Below are 19,223 nucleotides of genomic sequence, written 5' to 3'. Positions count from 1 at the left end.
AGTTTTTTTCCACGCATATTTTGTATATAATTGTCATTCTACACCCTGCATTTTCATTCGCCATCAAAGCCTAAGCCATCCAGAGTCACAAAAACTCCTGTTGCGCACGACTTTAGTGACTTCAGGACATTCTGTCGTGTCCAAGTGCCCTGGTTTCTCCCTTCCCATTTTTCCCCGAAATAACACTGCATTGAATGTTCTTTGCCACACACCTCCGTATCTCAAATTATTGCCTTAGTACAATTTCCTGAACCAGAATCGCTGAGATAAAGGACATGTGTATTTTAAGGCACTTGATTCATTATTGGTAGACTGTTTTCCTAAACTGTTGCACCAATGTTCATACTCATGGCTTGTCACGGATGCCAGATTAGACATGACTTCCACCCTCGTTACACCCCCTCTCTGCCCCACACAGGCTCCCAGCCCCTCGCAGAAGGCTAGGACAGGTCTTCAGGCTCTGGAGCCTCCGGGTGTCAGCAGGGAGGGCCATCGGGCACTTGGGGACTTGACAGCACCCTAAGCCAGCAGTGAAGGCACTCACCAGGGTACCATCTAAGCAATGAAATAAGGCAGCATTATCCAAAGCCCCCAAATAAGGGACCTCTATGAGACATTCCTGGGGCTGGTCAGAAAAGCCGCTTTGGAGGAAGCAGAACCAGAGGAAGGCTCTGGAGGAGGGTCTGAGTAGGTGAAGGGAGGGAGGAAGGTTTTCTGGGGGCAGAGCAGGAATGTGGGGGTGGCACCAGGCATGGCATGCGCAGAGGACGCCTGGCATGAAGAGAGACTCCAGGGGGAGGCCCAGCATCTGCAAAAGCTGGAAGGTGGGCGTCGCCTGTAACTCCCAGCAGGCAGCCCTGCAGGGTCCCAGCACAGAGAGGGGCCACCTCGCCTCTGCCCCCAGTCAGGGGCTGTCAGCAACAGCGGCCGCCGCTCCCCCCACCCGCTCCCCCGCGGGAATCAGTCACTGCTTGGAAAGGTCAGCACACATACACCGCTGGCTCCAAGAGTTATGGATGCAGGATCGTGAAATAGCAGTGTGGCTCTGCTCCCACCCGTGGTGGCAGGGCCCTGATGTCTGTCACATGAATGTGCCTGGTTTTCCCAGCCCCAGCCCCAAGGCTCAGCTGTGTCTGCCCCCGTGCCTGGGGAGACAGGTTGCAGTCACTGCAGGGCCAGGGGGCCCTGAACACCGGGACAGGAGCTGGGCTCATGGGAGAGTCCCTGAGACACTCCTGGTGGGAGCTCAGGGACAGCCACCTGGCCACGATGTCAGGCCAGAGAAGCTGGTTCCAGCTTCCGTGGGACTTGAGAGTGATCGTTCAGCATTGATCCTCAAACCGTGCGCCTCCCAGAGCCACCCCTTCTCCTGGGTGCTCAAGCGTCCAAATGGCCTGGACCATCTGCCAGGCACTGGGGCACTCAGGGAAGATGTGTGACTTGGTCCCCTGCTGCCCTGTGCCTTGCTCCCACCCTGGGAGGGTTACTTAATGGATGCTAACTGTCCTCTCTGGGACCTATTAACGTGTCTAAATGGAATCTACAAAGCAAGAGGTGGTGAGTGCTCAGTAAGGGACAGCCCTCCCTGAGCAGTTCCCCAGGCTAAGTTCTCCAGGCAAGATCCCGTCAGACCTAGAATTGGGTAGGGAGGGTCATCCTCTCTTGTGTGTGTTTGTTGGGGGGAGTGGACTGAAGGTTAAATGACCTGCAGAGTCTGATGCCAGGGCCCCGGTGAAGGTGCTGGTGGCTGATGTGTGTGCAGGGCTGGGGGGTGGGGGGTGAGGGGGCCGACACTGCCCGCAGCTGCTAATGGGAAAGGCCACGGCAGGCTGTGGAATTAAGGAATGTGATTAACCCTCAGCTGTGATCTTCAGAAAAGCCATTAACCCCCAGCCACTGAGGCAGACCTGCCTTCCCCGGGGACAAAGCCTTCATTCTACAGCCTTCATTCGCCCACTGCTCCCGGGCCCACCCACATCCACACCTACCGCTGCCCGCTCTGCCCAGGCTGCCATGCTGGGAAGGGCAGCTGTGGGCAGCTGAGGCTGGGGTGGGGCCCCCAGGGGGCTAGGACTCCTCGGCTGTGGGCTTGGGTCTGCCTCAACCTCGCTGTGTGACCCTTGGCAAGTTCCCTCCCCTCTCTGGGACCAGGTTTTCTCATCATCCAACAGGAAAATGCTCTGTGTCTACACATTGAAGTGGTTGGAGGAGACAAATGGATGTTTTGGTAGTAAGGCGAACCTTCAGTTCGACAGAACTCAGCAAATGTTGGCTGGGGGACTTCTCCATGCCAGACACCTGCGGGGTGCTGCGGGGCAGCACTGGAACCAGACCACTCCCCGAGGAGCGAGCCACCACGCAAGGTGATAGGACACACACGCATGCGGGATCCATGAGAGGCCTGAGCCAGCTGTGACCGTTGGGGCAGGATGTCTGAGAGCGCCACGGCTCTGACCCGGGAAGGGAGGATGGGAGAGATGAGGGCAGCAGGCCAGGAGGGGGAAGGCCACTCCAGGCTGAGGGTCCCACAAAGGCGAGGGCTGGAGGAGAGCGAGGGCGGCATGGCCATGGAGAGTGGCGAGCCGTCCGTGGGGCTGGGGAATGCCTGTGTCACCAGAAGGCTGGAGGGCACAGGGCCTTGTGGACCCGGCTGAGTCTCAGACCAGGGGTCTGGGGAGAGGCCCAGCCCTGGGCAGGGGATGATGGGAGGGTCCAGGCCAGAGAGTGTGCCAGCACCAGGGCAGGATCTGCAGGGTAGAAAGGACCTCGGGAAACCTTGGGAACAGGCTGGCTGGCTGTGGGGCTGAGCTTTTTCACTGCTGCTGTGTTTCAGCTCCTCGGAGCAACCCAGCTCTGTAGGAGGCCATGACAGCAGGGGCAGCATGTTGGGCCAGGGCCCCTTTCCAAGGAGTGGGCGTGGGGGCAGGAGTAACTCCCACTGCCGCCTGATATTGGTTGCAGCAGTCTGGGCCCACCTGTCCCCTAACTCAGAGCGCAGGTTTTGCCATCATCACCAGCTCCACTGATGGCCTCCTAGCCTGCAGCCACTCGTCTGCCTCCTCCTGACAGGTGGCCCCACGGTCCAGGTGGCCCGTCCTCCACAGCCACGCAGAGCCATGGCCCTCCTCAGCGCCAGGCTCAGAGAAGTGCCTGTGATCCTGGCCAATGAAACCAGTGGCTGGGTGGGCTGCTTTCTAGTTCCTCATAAAATCCACCCATGAGAAGGGAAGGCTTCGTTCTTCCCTGGGTCTTTGGTCTTATTTGGATGGGGCGCCTGGGACGTTTCCCCCATGAGCTGTTAGCCGGCTGAAGATGGCAGTTCCTGGTGTTGGAAAAATCCTGAGTCCCCGAGGACTCTTCTGAGCCGGCATCGACTGGTTCGGGCAGCATCCTATGTCGGGACTTGTGATGCGTGACAATAAATATCCTTAGTGTTTAAGCCCACCCGTGTTGGGGTTTCTGTTACTTGGAGCCAAGTGGGACAAGGGCAGTGGTGAGGCTGGCCTCAGAGGGACATCTGGCACTCTCGAGGTGCAGCTTGTGAAGGGACAGAACCGCTTTAACCTAGACCCCGGCTTGGACGCTCTGCACAGGTTATCCTTTAAGTTCTCCCAACAGCCCCGCAGGGCAGGAGTCGGTAGGCGCAGAAAGACTGAGCAGCTGGCCAAAGGTCACACAGCTAGTAAGTCACAGAGCTGGGGGCAAACCAGGTCTGCTGGGTTCGCCATGCCTTGCCCACAGCGCTTTTGCCTGGTGACAGTGGGGGGAAGTCACAGCCCCCCACGATGTCAGAGAGGGCAGGCCCTAGAAATTGCCTAGTCTAGCCCCACCGCTCTGCTGGAGAGGGGACGAGCTCAGAGAGGGCAGGGCAGGGCAGGGGTCTGTGTGAGCGTCTGAGCCCCAGGGCTGCTGGTTGGCGCCCCTCCAGGTAGGGGTCTGCCTGCGTCAGCCACCCCCCACGACAGCAGCCTCCTCCTGTTCTCTCACTGCTACACCCGGGCACCTTGCTGTCAGCTGACGCAAGTTCTCAACCTGGCAGTGGCTGTGGTGTTGGGTGACCTTCAACAAGTGTCCTGCCATTGCTGGACCTCCGACTCCAAGTGCCACACCTGCAGGAGGCATTGGAGGCAAGTCTTTGTGTTCAGGGGCACCCCCACACTAGCTGGCAGCTAAGGCAGCCAGAGAGGGCCGGGGTGGGAGGGGGACCACTCATTAAAGCAGGCAGCGCCTCCTGCCCCTTGGGACAGCCTGCTGATTGGTTCATAATTTCCTGGGCAAATGCAGAGCCATGTGTGAGATGACTCTGGGGAAATCAGAGGATGGATTGGTTTGGGTTTGAAGCCTCTGTCCCCAGGGTCTCCCTTTTTCCCACCCCTCCCCACCACCATCACTCTTGCCCGTGTCTGAGCCTTCTTCAGATGTCTTTGCCTTGAAATGGGGGCAGAGGCTCTGAAGGGGTGTCTTGTTCTATTTTTGCCATGCCAGACATGAGCATTGGTGGGCAGACAACAGGAGGGACTTCCAGAAACCCCCCACCCCCAGCCTCAAAGGCCCCTAGGAATGTTGGGACACTATGTGGGGCAAGCTCGCACAGAAGTGCAGACTGCGGGAAGAGGCCGATGTGGCCATTCCCCTGGACCAGCCATGGATTGTACACCTCCCCACCCCGTGCTCAAACGACTGCCCTCCTGTCCACCCCACACGGATCACGACTGGTGTGTCCCCTCACCTGTGCTCTTGCTGCTCTCAACTGCCCTGTACCAACCCTCCCTCTGTCAAAAATCAAGACGCCCCTCCCTAATCACCTCCCTCTCCTCATTTTTCTAAAAAGTTTTTTATTATGGTAAAATATACATAACACAAAATTTACCATTTTAACCATTTTAGGTGTAGACAGATTAGTGATGTTAAGTACCTTCATAATGTTGTGCAGCCATCACCACTGTCTATTTCCAGAACTTTCTCATGGCCCAAACAGAAACTCTGTTCCCATTAAAAGTAATTCCCCGTGTCCCCCTTTCCCAGCCCCTGGTAACCGCCGTTCCACTTTCTGTCCCGGTGAATGTGCCTATTCCGGGTGCTCCGTATAAGTGGAATATTTGTCGTTTTGTGTCTTCTCTGATTTCCATGGCTCTGAGAGTCCCTGCTGGTTTACTAGATTATACATCACCTCGTGTCGCTGTGTAACCTGTCTGTGAGGTGACACCTGCCTTCACTAGAGCACACGCTCCCCGAGGCGGCTTCTCCGTAGCACCGAGAGCGAGAGCCCGGCTGGCTACGCGGCCGCACTCAGTAGCCAGGGAGCAGCTGACCCAGCGAGCGAGCCAGGGGACGGGGCGGTCAGGGGACGTGGGAGCCAGCGCGGGAGGGGAGGAGGAGCCATACCTGAGGGCACCCGTTCTGGCTGACCCGAGGCACGTCAAAGTTCATCACGGATGGGATGGGGAAGGAGACGGGGGTGATGGGCAGCCCCACGGAGGCCACGTCCCTGTTTACCTGGCTGGCCCTGGGGAGGCAGAGAGACAGGCTTGGCCCCCTCGGCTCTGGGCCCACGCGGGGCAGCCCAGGGCCCCCATGCGACTCTGGATCGATGGGAGAGAAGGGTGCCGTGGCCTGCCGAGTTCAGGCCGGGACCTCCTGACCTAGATGGTAGATCTTGGTCCTTCTGGCTGCTGGCCCAACTGGGGAAAGCTCCCCTTGGTGAGGAGATGGGCTGTAGCGCTCAGTTCCCTTATCTGGGACCAACTGTGGCCTTGGCCACCTCTGAGTGCTTCAGCTGCTCTATCTTTAAAACGGGCCTTACATTCCCAGCCTGGCTTTGGAAGATCCAGTCAGAATGACTCAACCTATGGTGGGAATCCTGGGTTAGGCTTGGAGGGTGTGGAGAGCCTGCAGGGGCAGGATTCAGGGCATGGGTGTGTGTGTGTGTGCGCGTGTGTGCGTGTGCTGAAGTCACAGACATTTTCATTCCTCCAAGAAGCAAGGGGGATTCATAGGTCATGAAAACTCAACAGGTGGGGCAGATGAGTCCAGGTCCTCCTGGGCCATGAGAGCCAGTGGAAGGGCCGGAAGCAGGCCCGGGCCTCCCAGGAGATGGTGCTGTCCCGGAGAGCACGTGCTCACTGGGGAACACGCCCCGCAGCCGAGCTAGCCGGAACCCCTTCTGAGGACTGCGAGTCCAGCACACGCAAAAGGAAGTCCGGGGAAGAGGGGACGTGTTGGGGCCGGGGCCAGGCACACCTCCAGGAGGGTGAGGGAGGGGACTCCCAGGCAGGGCTGAAGGTTATGAAGTTCCAGGAGGTCCCTTAGGCTGCCTCCTTTGGGGACAATCACCAGCTGGAGCCTGTGGCCCTGAGCTAGAGCGGGAGGGGTGGGTGGGAGACGAGAGGCAGGCTGAGGGGCTGGCACCGCACAGGGAACGGGACCCCCTTCCTCCACACACTGGAGCTCATCCGCCCACCGCCCCAGCCTGCTCTCAGGAGGGGTCCGGGCTGCCCTTTGCAGGGGCCTGAGCTCTCGCTGGGGAAAGAAAGGCTGGTCTGCTGCGGGAAGCTTCCGGGCCCTCACACCCAGTGGGGAGCTCCTGGAACCAGCCTGTGGTGGCAGTGACAGCCCCCCCTTACCCATGCCCACCTGCACCCCACTCACTTAAATTCCTTGTAGTTGGGAACCACCCGGGCAATCACCACCATGGGGTTGGGGTTGTTGATGAGGGGCTCGTTGACTCCCCGGAGAAAGACCTGGGGACGAAAGGAGACAGGTGACCCCTGTGTGGCCTTGGGCCCTCCCAGAGACACAGCCAACCTGCCTGCCATCTTTCTCCCCTCCCGAGGGGCACACGGCTGCCTCCACAGTCTGCACCTGCACCTCCCTGTCCCTGCCTTGCTTGGTGCTTGCTCTGAGCAGGCTGCCCTCCTCCAGGCAGCCTTCCAGGCAGGCTTCTCTGCCTAGGGGAGGCGATGGCTCCGGCTTTCTGTCCTGGGACTCAGTGACGGGTCTCTCACACTGGCGTCCCTTGGGGAGGAGGGGTGAGATGAGCCGGGACCTAGGCAGGAGGGCAGGAGGTTTGGTTCAACCTTGGCTCCTCTAATTCGCTTCTGGCTTATTTTCTATTTGACTAGAACCCAATCTCCACATGGGAAGGGACCATGTCTGTCTCATTTGCTGTCATTGTCCCAGTGACTTTTAGCAAAAGAGCCTAGTGCAGAGTAGAGAGCAATATACGTTGCAGGATGAATGAGTGTCCCATTAACGAGGGAGATGGGGGAGCAGCAGAGGAGGAGCCCCGGGACGGGAGGGGAGGAGACAGGCAGTGGCCTCAGTGTGGGTCCTGGGGGACGGATGGGTCCCAACTACACAGCGCTGATGGGAAGAGAAGCAGGAAGGGAAGGGACTCTGGACAGCGCTGTGGGACCCTGCCCAGGCACAGCCCCCGGACTACCCCAGCTCGGCTGTCCACTCCAGCCAGTCCCTCTCGGCCAGTGCTGCTCACTCTGGGCCTCAGTGCTCCGACTCGGACGCTGAGGGTTGGGCCATAATCTCCTTGGTCCTTCCAGCTCTGACCTTCAAGGGGAGGAGAGGGCCCAGGAGTGGGCTTGTTCTGGATCCTTCTCTGGTTTCTCCTCTCCCTTAGCACCCTCCCCTCAGGCCCCTCTGCCAGGGCCCATCTCAGCTGGTCGCCACTAACTCCACACACGCGTGAGCTGGTATGTGCTTACAGTAGTCTTGGGGGCCTTTCAGCTCTCGCTGGGGCCCCCGGGGGCTGAATCCCCACAGTCGAAGGGCTGAATCTCCAATGGTGCATTTCCCATGCTGGCTGGGGCTGGGGTCTGGGCCTACGGGACCTCAGGGGAGCACCGTCCTGCCCCCTGACCAGGGACTCGGGCAGGTGCAAGGCGGGGGGGGCTGTGGGAGAAGGGAGAGCTAATTTACACCTGTCTTGCTGACTCTGATCGGGTGTGGGTGCGACAGCTGCCCAAGCACACCTGCTCATGACAGCCTGGTGAGGAACAGAAGCAGTTTCTGCTCCTGCTGTGCTCTCTGGTGGCCGGCCATACCTGTCACACCGACAGGGAGGGCATCTGTGCTGGGGCAGGGGGTGGGCAGGGTGCCGGGGGCCAGGGAGGCCCAAACTCTACCAGGCAAGTCAGAGGGCTGGGGGGGCAGCCCCTGCAGCCCCAGGGTTCTGCCTGGGTCTTGGGGATGCGGGGTGCAGCCTGGGGACAGCGAGGCCAAGATGTTGCCACTCTTTCTTGTTCAGCGTATGTGTGAGCTGCTGGCTGTCTTCGGGAAAGGGTGTGGTGGAAGAGAGGGGAGAGGTGGGGACAGAGGGCACCTGCAGGGGTGGCACATGCTGGCATCCAGGGGAGGTTGTGGGGCAGAGGTGTGGGTTAGGAGTTCTCCATACCAGACCCTCCTTGGGTCTCAGTGTCCCCAGCTGTGAAATGGGGCCAAAGAACAATTCTTGCCCTGCCAGGCTCAGGGTGCTATGGGGTGGCAGTGGGGGTCCGATCAGCCAGGTTGTGGGAGGAACCCAGAGCTTGAGCTCCATGCCGCCCACCTTCATCATACCCAAGCCATAGCTGGATTCAAATCTGTCACCCACGGGCAGTTTCAAGGCTGGGGGGAATGGGACAGGGGCCAGTCCCTGCATCATGTCAGCCTTGAGCATCAGTGATTCCTCCTGAAGCTGCCGAATGGCCTGGAGGTGGGAGGGGATGGGCCAGGGGATGGCACCAGGCCCCAGCTGGCCCAGCCCTGTCCTGGCTAATGGAAGCGGCTCTGTGACTAGCTGGTGAATGGACGAATGGACTCCTGACACTTAACCAGCAGACCAGCCAAAGCTCTTTAGAAACACTAAAGGGAGAATTGGGGAGGCCCTAACATTTTACTTGGGGGCCTCAGCACTATCTCTACCCCAGAAAGGGGAGAGCAGAACAGAAAACAGCCAGGGACTGGCCACAGTGGGGAGCACAGGGCTTCTCCCCTTCCCTGAGATTCAGGGAGACACAAGGCATTGGGAGGCCCCGTCCTCCCTGCAGCACAGGGGTGGTGCTCGAGGGGTAGAGTGGGAAGAAGCCAGGCATCCTCATCCTCGCCTCTCCTGCCCAACCAGGGCCTGTCTTCCCAAACTACTTTGATTGTTTTGGAGAAGCCTGGTTGCTTTTTCCATTCTTTTTTTTTTTTTTTTTTTAAGACAGAGTCTCACTCTGTTGCCCGGGCTAGAGTGAGTGCCGTGGTGTCAGCCTAGCTCACAGCAACCTCAAACTCCCAGGCGATCCTTCTGCCTCAGCCTCCCGAGTAGCTGGGACTACAGGCATGCGCCACCATGCCCAGCTAATTTTTTCTATATATATTTTTAGTTGGCCAGATAATTTCTTTCTATTTTTAGTAGAGACGGGGTCTTGCTCTTGCTCAGGCTGGTCTCGAACTCCTGACCTCAAGCGATCCACTCGCCTTGACCTCCCAGAGTGCTAGGATTACAGGCGTGAGGCACTGCGCCTGGCCACTTTTTCCATTCTTGACGTCTCTGTTCCACACCTTCAGGCCAGCCAGAGGGGGCCAAGGGCAGGGCCTAGGGTCGGCTCAAAGCTTATCCCCTTCCCACACCACCTGCCACCCCAGGTGGCCCCGCCCTGGTACCTCCAGAGCTGTGTGGTTGCAGCCGATGTAGCGTGGGATGAAGCCACATTTCCGAACGACCGTGGCGTACAGTTTGGTCTTGTCAGTGTCCTCGTCAGCTTTCCCAGACTGGGCGGGCTGGAGACAGGGTGGGGGAAGACGACACACGAGAAGGAGAGTGTCTAAGGGGCAGACCCTGGCCATAAATCCAGCCCTCTGCAGACAGTCACTTGGCATTGCTCCACCGGGGCTCTGAGCTGGTAATTAAAGCTCACGGTCCCTGTGAGCCCTTCAAGGAGATCAATAGAATAAATCTTCCTTTCTCCATTTGAATATTTCATCGCCCTCAAAGGGACCACTGCCTGCTGCTTTCTGGCAAGGATGTGATAACAAGGCCTGGGTCATCAGTGGACAGAGAGCCAGGGGACCTGGGTGATACTCCCAGAATTACAGTGCTGTGTCTCCCAGGGCAAGTCACTCATCTCTCTGGGCCTTTACGTCCCTGCCTGGCCCTGGTGCCTTATCCTGAAGCCCCGGGATTGGGGTCTCCCTTGGGGCCTAAGGGAAGGCAAACATCCCCGGGGCCATGGTTGAATAGGTGCTTGGAGAAAAGGTCAGTGCCAGTGCCTGGAGGAGGGAGGGAGGGAAACTAACTGCACCGAGCACGTACTATGTGTCAGGCACCTTGCCCATCACTGCACTGGATCCTCCAAATGGCCATGCCAGGGGTACCAGAGGACGGAGGCCAGGGGTTAAGAGGCTTCCCAGGGGTACCCGGCCAGTGGGCATTTGGCCTGGGGTGGGAGCCCAGACTGGCTGGCTGCACACTGTTCTGTACTCTCAACCACTGCAGGGGTCGGGGGTGCACACTGGGTGGGGGAGTGACACTTCTGCTCATTTCCGGCCCAGTGCCTGGCACGTAGTAGGTACTTCCTGATTACCTGAGCAATGAGAAAGCGAATTCTGCTCTCTAACGCTCAGCGCGAGGGGGGAGGGCAGGCAGAGGGCCCAGCTTGGGAGGTCCAGGCCGTGGACTGAGGGGCCTAATGCTCTCCTCTCCAGGCTCGTGCCCAGTTGCCCACTTGGGGGTGCATTCCCGGGAATCCCTTATCCCCCACATCTCCCAACCCTCCTGGGCCTGCCGGCCAAGGCAGCATGTGGAGGCAGCACAGACAGAACCGGCTGGAAGACATCATGACCTGGGCTCACCCTCCACCCTGCCGCTCACCCACCCTCTGCCACCCGCGAGGGGAGGAGTCCTTTCCCCGAGCCCCAGTCTCATGTCTGCAGAATGTATTTGCCTTGAGGTTTGGAGATGGCGTGTGACGTGTCTAGCACAGGGCCCAGAAGCATTAGGTACTCTGTCAATATTGTTTCTTTGATTTATTGTTTCAATATATGCTTTGATATATTGTTTCTTAGATCTACCCCTCCTTTAACATTTATGAAATCAGAATATATATTTAATGGGTGTATTCGTTTAATGTGGTATAGTTGTTCCATGCTAACTGGGCTGTTTTACAGAGATGAATTTGGAGAATTCCTATCTGTGGGTCAGGAGAAATCCTTCCCAAGCCCCACATGGTCCTGGATTTGTCATGCTATGGGTGGACATGGGATGCCCAGGGCTGCTTCTGAGGAACAGCTGGGGGCACCAAGGAGGTTCCCACCAGCTCTCCCTGACCTGCCCTAGTCCTCTGACTCACCGACACCAGCTCAAAGTGGTAAGGGTGGAAAACACGCAGGTACTTGATGGGGATTTTGTAGGACAGCAACTCCTCCTTCTTTCTGTTGTCTATCACCTTGATGATCACATCTGGAAAGAGAAAACATGAGCACAGGGTCAGGACGGGGCTTAGCTTCCCACCTTCCCTCCCAGGGAGGCGAGACAGTGGGAGGTGAGAGACATTGCCGAGAGCAGGGTGCAGGGCCACACTGAGGAATCAACACACGTGTGGGTCACACAGGCACCACAGCCCCACGAGCACTGTCTGAGCCCCTGCACTGGGCAAGGCTCCATGCCAGGTGCTGTTAGAACCCCAAAATGCAATTCTCTCTTGTGGTTGAGAAACTCCCAGCCCAGAGATAGACACACACAGAACTGAGCCCAGCCCCCCATGGCAATAGACACACACGTGCACACACACAGGGATACACAGGCAAGCAGGCATAGCGCCCCTTCCCTTGGTCACAAACACTCTCAGCAGCTCCACAAGCAGGAAGGGATGGGGTGGGGATTATCTTCCACATGTTGCAGGTGGGGAAACCGAGTGTCAGTAACAAAAAGTGACCTACTCAAGAAATTCCTTAGTGCAACTATCAACAAAAGTCTACTACAGGTGAAGGGAAATTAAACGCTAAGAATAATGCACCACTTAGTAAGTGCCCTCCAAAGAGACCACCGTGCCAAAGATGGCATGAACTTTGGGATGAACTTTAAGAAGAACACCAGTGTCCTGGAAATAACCGTGGTGGTCCTGCTTAGTGAGTTCTCACTGCGTGCCAGGCATGGGGACAGGCACTCCGCAGCCGCTACTCCAGCAAATCCCTGCCACCACCCTCAAGTAGGCTGTCACTATCTGTTTTTAAAGGATGAACGATGGGGCTAAGGGTGGTTGTGTGACTTGATCAACATCACAAAGCTAGGAAAGGGATGAAGGGAGGGGCTGGATTTGGTGACACTTGCGGCATCTTTCCATTCTGGAAATCTATGATTTGAGGAGGAAGAAGAGGTATGGGGAAGGGGGAAGGGAAGAGAAAGGTAGGGGAGGAATGAGAGAGAGGGAGGAGGAAAGGAGATAAAACCAAAAACTAGGGAAGAATAGGGGGATGGGGTGGAGAGGGTGCCCGAGGGAACCCCCTGGGGAGCCCCCTGCCTCTCTGCTTGAGAGGAGGATGTTTCAGCACCACGGACAGCTGCTGGCCCAGAAGGCTCCGCAGGCTGGAGGCCCAGTGATGAGCTCAGCAGCTGGGTCACTGGGAGCTGGAGGGGCCATTTGGATGTGGGGGTGAAGGAGGAAGCCGAGGGATTTTCTAACTCTTCTTCCTTTCTCCCTTTCCCCACAGCTAACCTGAACACTCGGAGAGGGAAACTTGCCAAAGCCTCCCAAGAGCTAGCCACAGGGGATCCCTGCTCAAAGGAAAGAGGAGGCAAGGGCACCCACGGTGTTGAGGCTGGCTTGAAGAAAGTAGACCGAGGCAAGGGTTTGAAGTTGGCAGGCCCGGGTTCTAGTACCAAGACACTAACTTGCTCTGGGACCTTTATCGAGTCACTTAACCTCTCTGAGCCTCATGTTCCCACTCTGCAAAATGGTAATACTCTAAAAACGAAATACCTTGTCCCTCCCTTGGATTGCCGTAGGGAGGGAAGTGTGTTTTTCATGCTATAAAGGTCCGTGCAAATGCTCCTTGTGGCTGTCACTATTTTCTTCCTTGTTAACCATCTGCGGCTCTCCGTACACATGCCCCACTCTGAGACTGAGGAAACTCAGCTGGGGGATTCCAGCGCTCCCAGCCAAAGCTCCAGAGAGGCTGTGCAGGCTGCAGCCCCTCAGGCCCTCTCCCCATGGACCCTAGGTCCCCAGGTCTGGTTGGGATTTGCTGAGGTCGAGTGAGAGGTGAGTGGCCTGCGTCCCCCCCACCCCCACCCCTATTCCTGGAGCTTTGTGCGGGCAGCCAGCGATGCGCTGAAATTGGGGGAATGGACAGCCACCCTCCCTGCTCCTGTCTCCATGCCACAAACACGCTTCATCAGCTTCCTCTTTGGGCATTGTGCCCTTCCGGCCTCCTACCGCTTTCTTTGTGCGGCCAACAAGCCTTTTCTGTCGCCTGCCTGCTTTTGGCCCTGACGCAGGGTCTGAAACTCCCCTTTGCTTTTCATTAACACATCCTTGAGCTACCTCCCACCCTCCCCCACCTCTTGGCCTGGCCCCCATCTTCCCCACCCCCACGGCAGACATCACCACAGCAACCGGTTCCAACCGGGTTCCAACAAGCATCCAGCCACTTCAATCTGCAGAGAGGGCCTGCCAATGTTCCCTGCCTGCCCATGCAGCCTCCCACCCTCCTATCCCCCTGCAGCTAGCCCTGCCCCCTCTCTGCTGCACAGATGGGCCCAAGGGCTAACAACCCTGACATACTACTGTTCCCTCTGTCACCCTAGGTGTGTAGAGCCCACGGCAGGATCCTAGCTCAGGTCCACTTACCCCAGCCCCTAACTTCCCCCCGGCCACCTAAATGCATGCATGACACACGCGCGCGCACACACACACACACACACACAGTCTACACGTACTTATGCACTGCAAGGTGCACACGACCACCCAGATACATCCGTGCACACACAGACACACACACACACAAGCATGCATGCCTACAGGTAAAGACACAGCATGTACTCACCACACACACACACACCACACACACATACACATACATACACACAACCGGCATGCAGGCATTCACAAAGACAGGCACACACCAGCACACACGTGCCTCTGCATGAAATCCCAGGGCAATTTTTCCTCCTCTTTCACGTCTTCTGAAACTGTCCCAACAGCTCCACCTACCCCTTTACGGGCAGAAAAAACATTCTCCGGCTTGACCCACAGTTAGACCCGCTTTGTGGAAGCTGCTTCGGTTTCCTCTCTCCCCTCCTGGCCCCCAGCAGCCAGGTTTTTGCTCTTTGTGAGGCAAAGGAGTCTGTCTGGGTCCCTGGCAAGATTTTAAGGGGAGGGCAGCCGGTCCTCTCGGGAGAGACCACCGGCAAGTAGTGAGCCTGAGCTTCTGACTAGGTAAGACCAGAGACGTCGCTGGGCACCGCTGATCTGTGCTGGCCGTGCCTGACGCTGGTGCCACAGCCGTCCCGGCGCCAGCCAGTGCTCCCGCGTGGCCGCCTGAGCTCTCCTGTGAGAGTGGAAACCCAGGGTGCACAGGCGTGTGTGTACACAGGGACCTGGCGGCTTGGGCTGAGACCCAGTGAGGACTAGGCAGCGACAAGGATCCATTCTAGGGACGTCGTTAAAAGCATTTTTTTAAAAATTCCAGTTGAGGCAGCTGGAACGCTGGAGCTACAGTGAGCACATGCAGTGCCAGGCCTGGGTCCTCTGCCTGCTGAGTGCTTGAGCGCGAGCCCCTTGTTTAAATCCCGCGAACCTCAACGTCCTCTCCTAGGCAATGGGGGCAGCGTTGTTCCTCCTGGGAGATGGGGACTCCAATGAGTGATGCGTGGGGACGTGCCATGAAGCTGTAATGTGCCGTTTCAGTGGGAGACGGTGATAATAACCACCATGAAAATAATAACAGCAGACATAAAAAAGATAAGCTCACATTGTCTGGAACATTCATTTATGTGGAACAACTCATTTTTCGAGCGGACCGGGGAGATGAGGCGTGACAGTATTAGGATTTTTTAAAAGTGCTTTTAACGGAGCCCACAGAGACATTCAGGTGGCTGCCAGCTGAGCTGGGGGCGGGGGGGGGGGGGGTGGCGCTTCTGCCTTCGTCCTCGGCAGGTAGGTCTGTGCTCACACCCAGGCCCCCGCCCCCAGCCTCACCTTCCCGCCCCGAGTCCTCCGATTGGATCTCCACTTTCACGGTGTCCCCCCAGATGGGGTCTCTGGTGGGCTTCGAGGTCACAGATGTGACTGCCTTGGAGGTCTGGTTGTTTGCTTCCTCCGATGTGGTTTTCCTGGGGAGGGGAAGGACAGGGGGAGTCAGAGGGAGGGGGCCTGCCGGCTGCCTGCCCCCCTCCCCGATCCCACTGCCCATAAATCTGAGCAAGAGGAGGGCAGAACATGGAGAGCTCTCTCCCACGCGTAGACACTCATGTCATCCCAGGCCCAGGAGACGCCAGGCCTCTCCCCTCGGCTGCCCTGCTTGCCGGGTGACCACACTGTCTCGCTGGCCACTGCCGAAGCCTTCACTTAGACGCAGGCACCAGAGGCTCGGAGCGGGGTGGGGGTGGGAGTGGATGCCTCGCCTGTCTGACTTCTTGTCCCCTGGGGGGCTGGCAGGGGGGCTCCCTAGCAGGCTCCTGTGTGCAGGGACTCCCCGGCAGACCTCTCCTCGACACTCCCTTCTGTGGGAGGGGCCTCTGGGCAGGGTGGCCACATGGGTGGCCCCCTGGCTGTCCTCTCCTCCTGACCGTCATTGCCCCAAGCTTCTGGCCCACCTCCCCCAGCTCTGAAGCCTTTCGATGGAGCACACACATGCTATGGCCTTTGGCGGTGCCCAGCTTGTGCAGGGCCTGGGGCTGGGGGCAGGGGGCAGTGGCGAGGGCTTTCTGGCCCTGGAGCACTCCAGCTGTTCACAGCCAGGCTGCCCAAGGGGAGGCGGGAGCTGGGGCCCTCTGCATCCCAGTGCACCCCACAGGGATCTGGGCTAAGTGTCCTGAGATCCAGAGCCAGCTCAGTGAGAGAGTGCGCTGAAGAGGTGGCTATGTCAGGGCTGTGGACGGTGCTGCTACGTCACCTGCAGTAGCAAGGGGAGCCCAGGAGGGCAGGCCTGGCGCACAAATGGTACCCCAGGGGGGAGGTGAAAGTGACATCTTCTCCAGCCCTTGGCCCACCCCAAAGCCCCCAGATGGAGTCTAGGGCAGAATAGTAGGCCCACAAGCTCGGGTCCAACCTGCCCCAGGCACTAGCAACACCAACACCTTCCAGCCCAGCTTGCTCCTCGCTGCTCCTTCCATCCTTTAGACTTGAGTGACACTGTGGCCTGGCTCCTTGCTCCCACCCATACAGCCCTGCTCTTGTGATAACCATTTCTTGTGGGACACCCATCTCCAAGCTCCAGGGGCCAACTGAGGACTCCCACTCTGCCTTGATGGAAAGGCAGTGTGACGCAATGATTGTCGTAGAGTCCGAACACTTGGGTTCCAAGTGCCTGCTCTACCCCCTACCAGCTGTGTGACTCTGGGCAAGGTGCTTACCCTCCCTGTGCCTTACTTCCTCATCTATGAAATGGGCTGGATAATGCACCCAACTGCAGGCTGTTGTGGGAATGAAATGCATTCCCACGTGCAGTGCCCGGCACATTGTTAAGGGCCATAAAGTGTTAATAATGATGGTGACTTTTAATTATTAAATTATAAATGTAATTCCTTCTTATTACCCCACAGGACTGAAGACCTTAGCCTTGGCAGCCTCCTCTGAACTGCCTCTTTGCCCCTGGCCTGGTTTCTCCCCCTTATGCCCCCAACTCTGGGACTATTGCTGGGGGGGGGTCTCTGGCTGCTCTGGCCAAGGTGTGGACTCCTGGGAAGAGTCACTGAGAACTGGGTTTGAGCCCACATTTATTCCAGCTGGATCGTCTCCCCTCTGAGCCTTCGGTCCTCCCCTATATCAACCGTGCCTCCCTCAGAGAGTGGTTACAAGGGCTGGAGAGAAAGCGCGTTAAGGGCCCGGCACCCAGGAAGCCCCGGTTCATGTTATTCCCGCATTTGTGATACACAGCAGCTGGGGCAGCTCGCAGGGGAAGAAGGGAAGCTGGGATGAGCCGGAGCCCCTCTCACATCCGCCCCTGCAGGCCCCGTGGAATGTGCTCCCACAGGGTGCAGGGGCGTGAGGGAGGCGGCCAGGCTGGAGAGGTGCTCAGCCCACCCCCCAACCCTGTCCCTTCCTCCCACAATCCCACTCTGTGGCTGGTTCTCCCTCCCGCAGCTGTCTCCCAAAGTCAGAGACCTCAGAGCTCTCAGCAGCCCCCTCTGCCGTCAGGCCGGGGATCTGCCCCCTGCCTGGGTTAGTGCACGACAATGCCTGCCACCCTCCTCAGGGCCTTGCAATCCAGGGGACAGAGGACAGGAGCAGAAAGGTGGGAGCACTGAGGGTGTGTGAGGAACACGTCAGTCCTTCTACACCCTGAACAACGTCGAACATCGCACAGCACCTGCTCCTGCACAGGCTCGCCCCTGGGGGCTTCCCAGGGATCCTCAAGTGGCTCCGTGTGCAGGGAGAAGACACACTGAGGGCATGAGGTCACAGCAGCAAAGGGACAGGATCCAGGCTGGACCCCATGGCCTGCGCTTGCCAGCCTGTATTCTACCCTCCTGACCTCTGCAGCCTCAGGTCCCTCCCCTGCTCTGGAAAGCTCCTGGGAGTCAGGGAGGAATTCCAGGGGCAAAAGGGTGGGGAGGGGCCGTGGGGCAAGGCAAGGGAGCCTGGGCCACTGGCTTCTCTCCGGCAAAGAAAGGGTTAAGCAAGGCTGTCTCTTTCCCTCCCCCGCATCCCCCCAAAAGAGGTCTAGGCTAGGTGAGCACAGAGGAAGCAACTAGGAGGGGGGAGGCCCTGGGGGAAAGGGGAGGCTTTTAGCAGGTGGAGGGAGGCTGTCAGGGTAATAATGGCTTTTCCTGGCACAGCTGACTCCTCTGGGCCTTCATACTATTCTAGAAACTGGAGAGCAAGAAGAACCTCTGATTCCCTGCAGAATAGGAGAAGGGGGTCAGCTCACTCCCTGCTCTCAGCCCCTTTCTGCACCCCCAGCTGGGCATGTGGCTGTCCTAGGTCCCCCAGGCCCTGAGGAGCTCAGGCCTGCCAGTGCAGTCTCAGAGCCCTGGGGGACCTCTCAAGGCCTGCGTCCCCAGGCCTCTCCGCAGGCTGTCTGTCCTCCCTCCCTGTCCCCAAAGTCCTGCCCTGGCTCTATAGCTGGCTCCAGGCAGTTAGGGCCAGGGCGAGCTCGTGGGTGGCTCAGACCTAATCCAGCCACAGCAGGGGCAGGCACACCAGGATGGGGACTGGTTCACAGACACAGTGCCACAGTCCTGGGCCCAAGCTTCGGGGAACATGTGAACCACCCCCAACCCAGCCCAGCCCCAGGCTGCTAGAGGGGTGTGTGCATCTTTGACAAACTCCAGTCTTAAACTAGGCATGGGAGGGGGGTCCACCCAGCGGGCGATGGGAGGCCAGGCCCAAGCGCAGCTGTGAGTGGGAGGGAACAAGAAGGACTTTGCTTTCCGTCTGCAAGGTCATGACTAAGGGAAAATGTGTTGTCTGATTCCCCAGGGCTGCAGCTGTGAGCGGAGGTGAGCAGCGGAAAAACACAGGACAGGACATTGCCGGGGAGAGAGCAAGGGCCACCCCCACCCTGTCACCAGAGCACACACACACAGAGTGAGTGCTATGCTATGCAGATGCTCACCACCCGCCCCACGCCCCCAGGCTGCCAGCCCTCAAGCCGCCTCTGCGGTCTTCTCTTCATGCCTAAGTCCTCCTGCCCCACCGCCCTTTCTGTCCTCTGGCCTCTGGCTCCGCTCCAAGCAGCAAAACATGAACAGCAGTCGAAGTGCGGCCTCCTCCCGCCGGCTTTAGAAGCCCAGCACACGGGCGCCTGTCCTGTCCTGAGTGCCAACCCCAGGGCAGTGCCAGGAGAGCGAAGGAAAGGGAAGAGCCCCAATTGGTGTCCGTTCTGGCTGCTGGGCAGGCTCCCAGATCCTGAAAGACTGGAGGGCTATCCCAGAAGCCCTGGGGGAGGAAGCAGGTAGGCAGGCAGGAGAAGGATGGACCAAGTCAGGCCCTGAGATGGATGGACGGTGGGTCTAGAGATGTTGCAGCCCTTTGCCGGCTTTGACCTGGTCCACCACAGCCCTGTTGCCGGCTCACCTGGGA

At 58.4% G+C, this 19,223-nt stretch overlaps 1 protein-coding gene across 1 annotated transcript in view; it reads right to left on the bottom strand.

Annotated features, from left to right (window-relative positions):
- LOC123635016 (coiled-coil domain-containing protein 33-like) overlaps positions 1 to 19,223 on the bottom strand; it is a 66,705-nt gene that overhangs the window by 14,343 nt on the left and 33,139 nt on the right. Inside the window, exons 3-7 of the mRNA XM_045546796.1 lie at positions 15,177 to 15,310; positions 11,328 to 11,437; positions 9,643 to 9,759; positions 6,649 to 6,740; positions 5,386 to 5,506 (exon numbers count right to left, since the gene is read on the bottom strand). Coding sequence (XP_045402752.1) covers positions 5,386 to 5,506; positions 6,649 to 6,740; positions 9,643 to 9,759; positions 11,328 to 11,437; positions 15,177 to 15,310 — 574 coding nt within the window. The remainder of the gene's footprint in view (positions 1 to 5,385; positions 5,507 to 6,648; positions 6,741 to 9,642; positions 9,760 to 11,327; positions 11,438 to 15,176; positions 15,311 to 19,223) is intronic.

The sequence above is a fragment of the Lemur catta genome, chromosome 1, assembly GCF_020740605.2.
Source record: "Lemur catta isolate mLemCat1 chromosome 1, mLemCat1.pri, whole genome shotgun sequence".
Classification (NCBI taxonomy): Eukaryota; Metazoa; Chordata; class Mammalia; order Primates; family Lemuridae; genus Lemur; species Lemur catta.
This window is presented reverse-complemented; position numbering and strand designations above follow the sequence as displayed.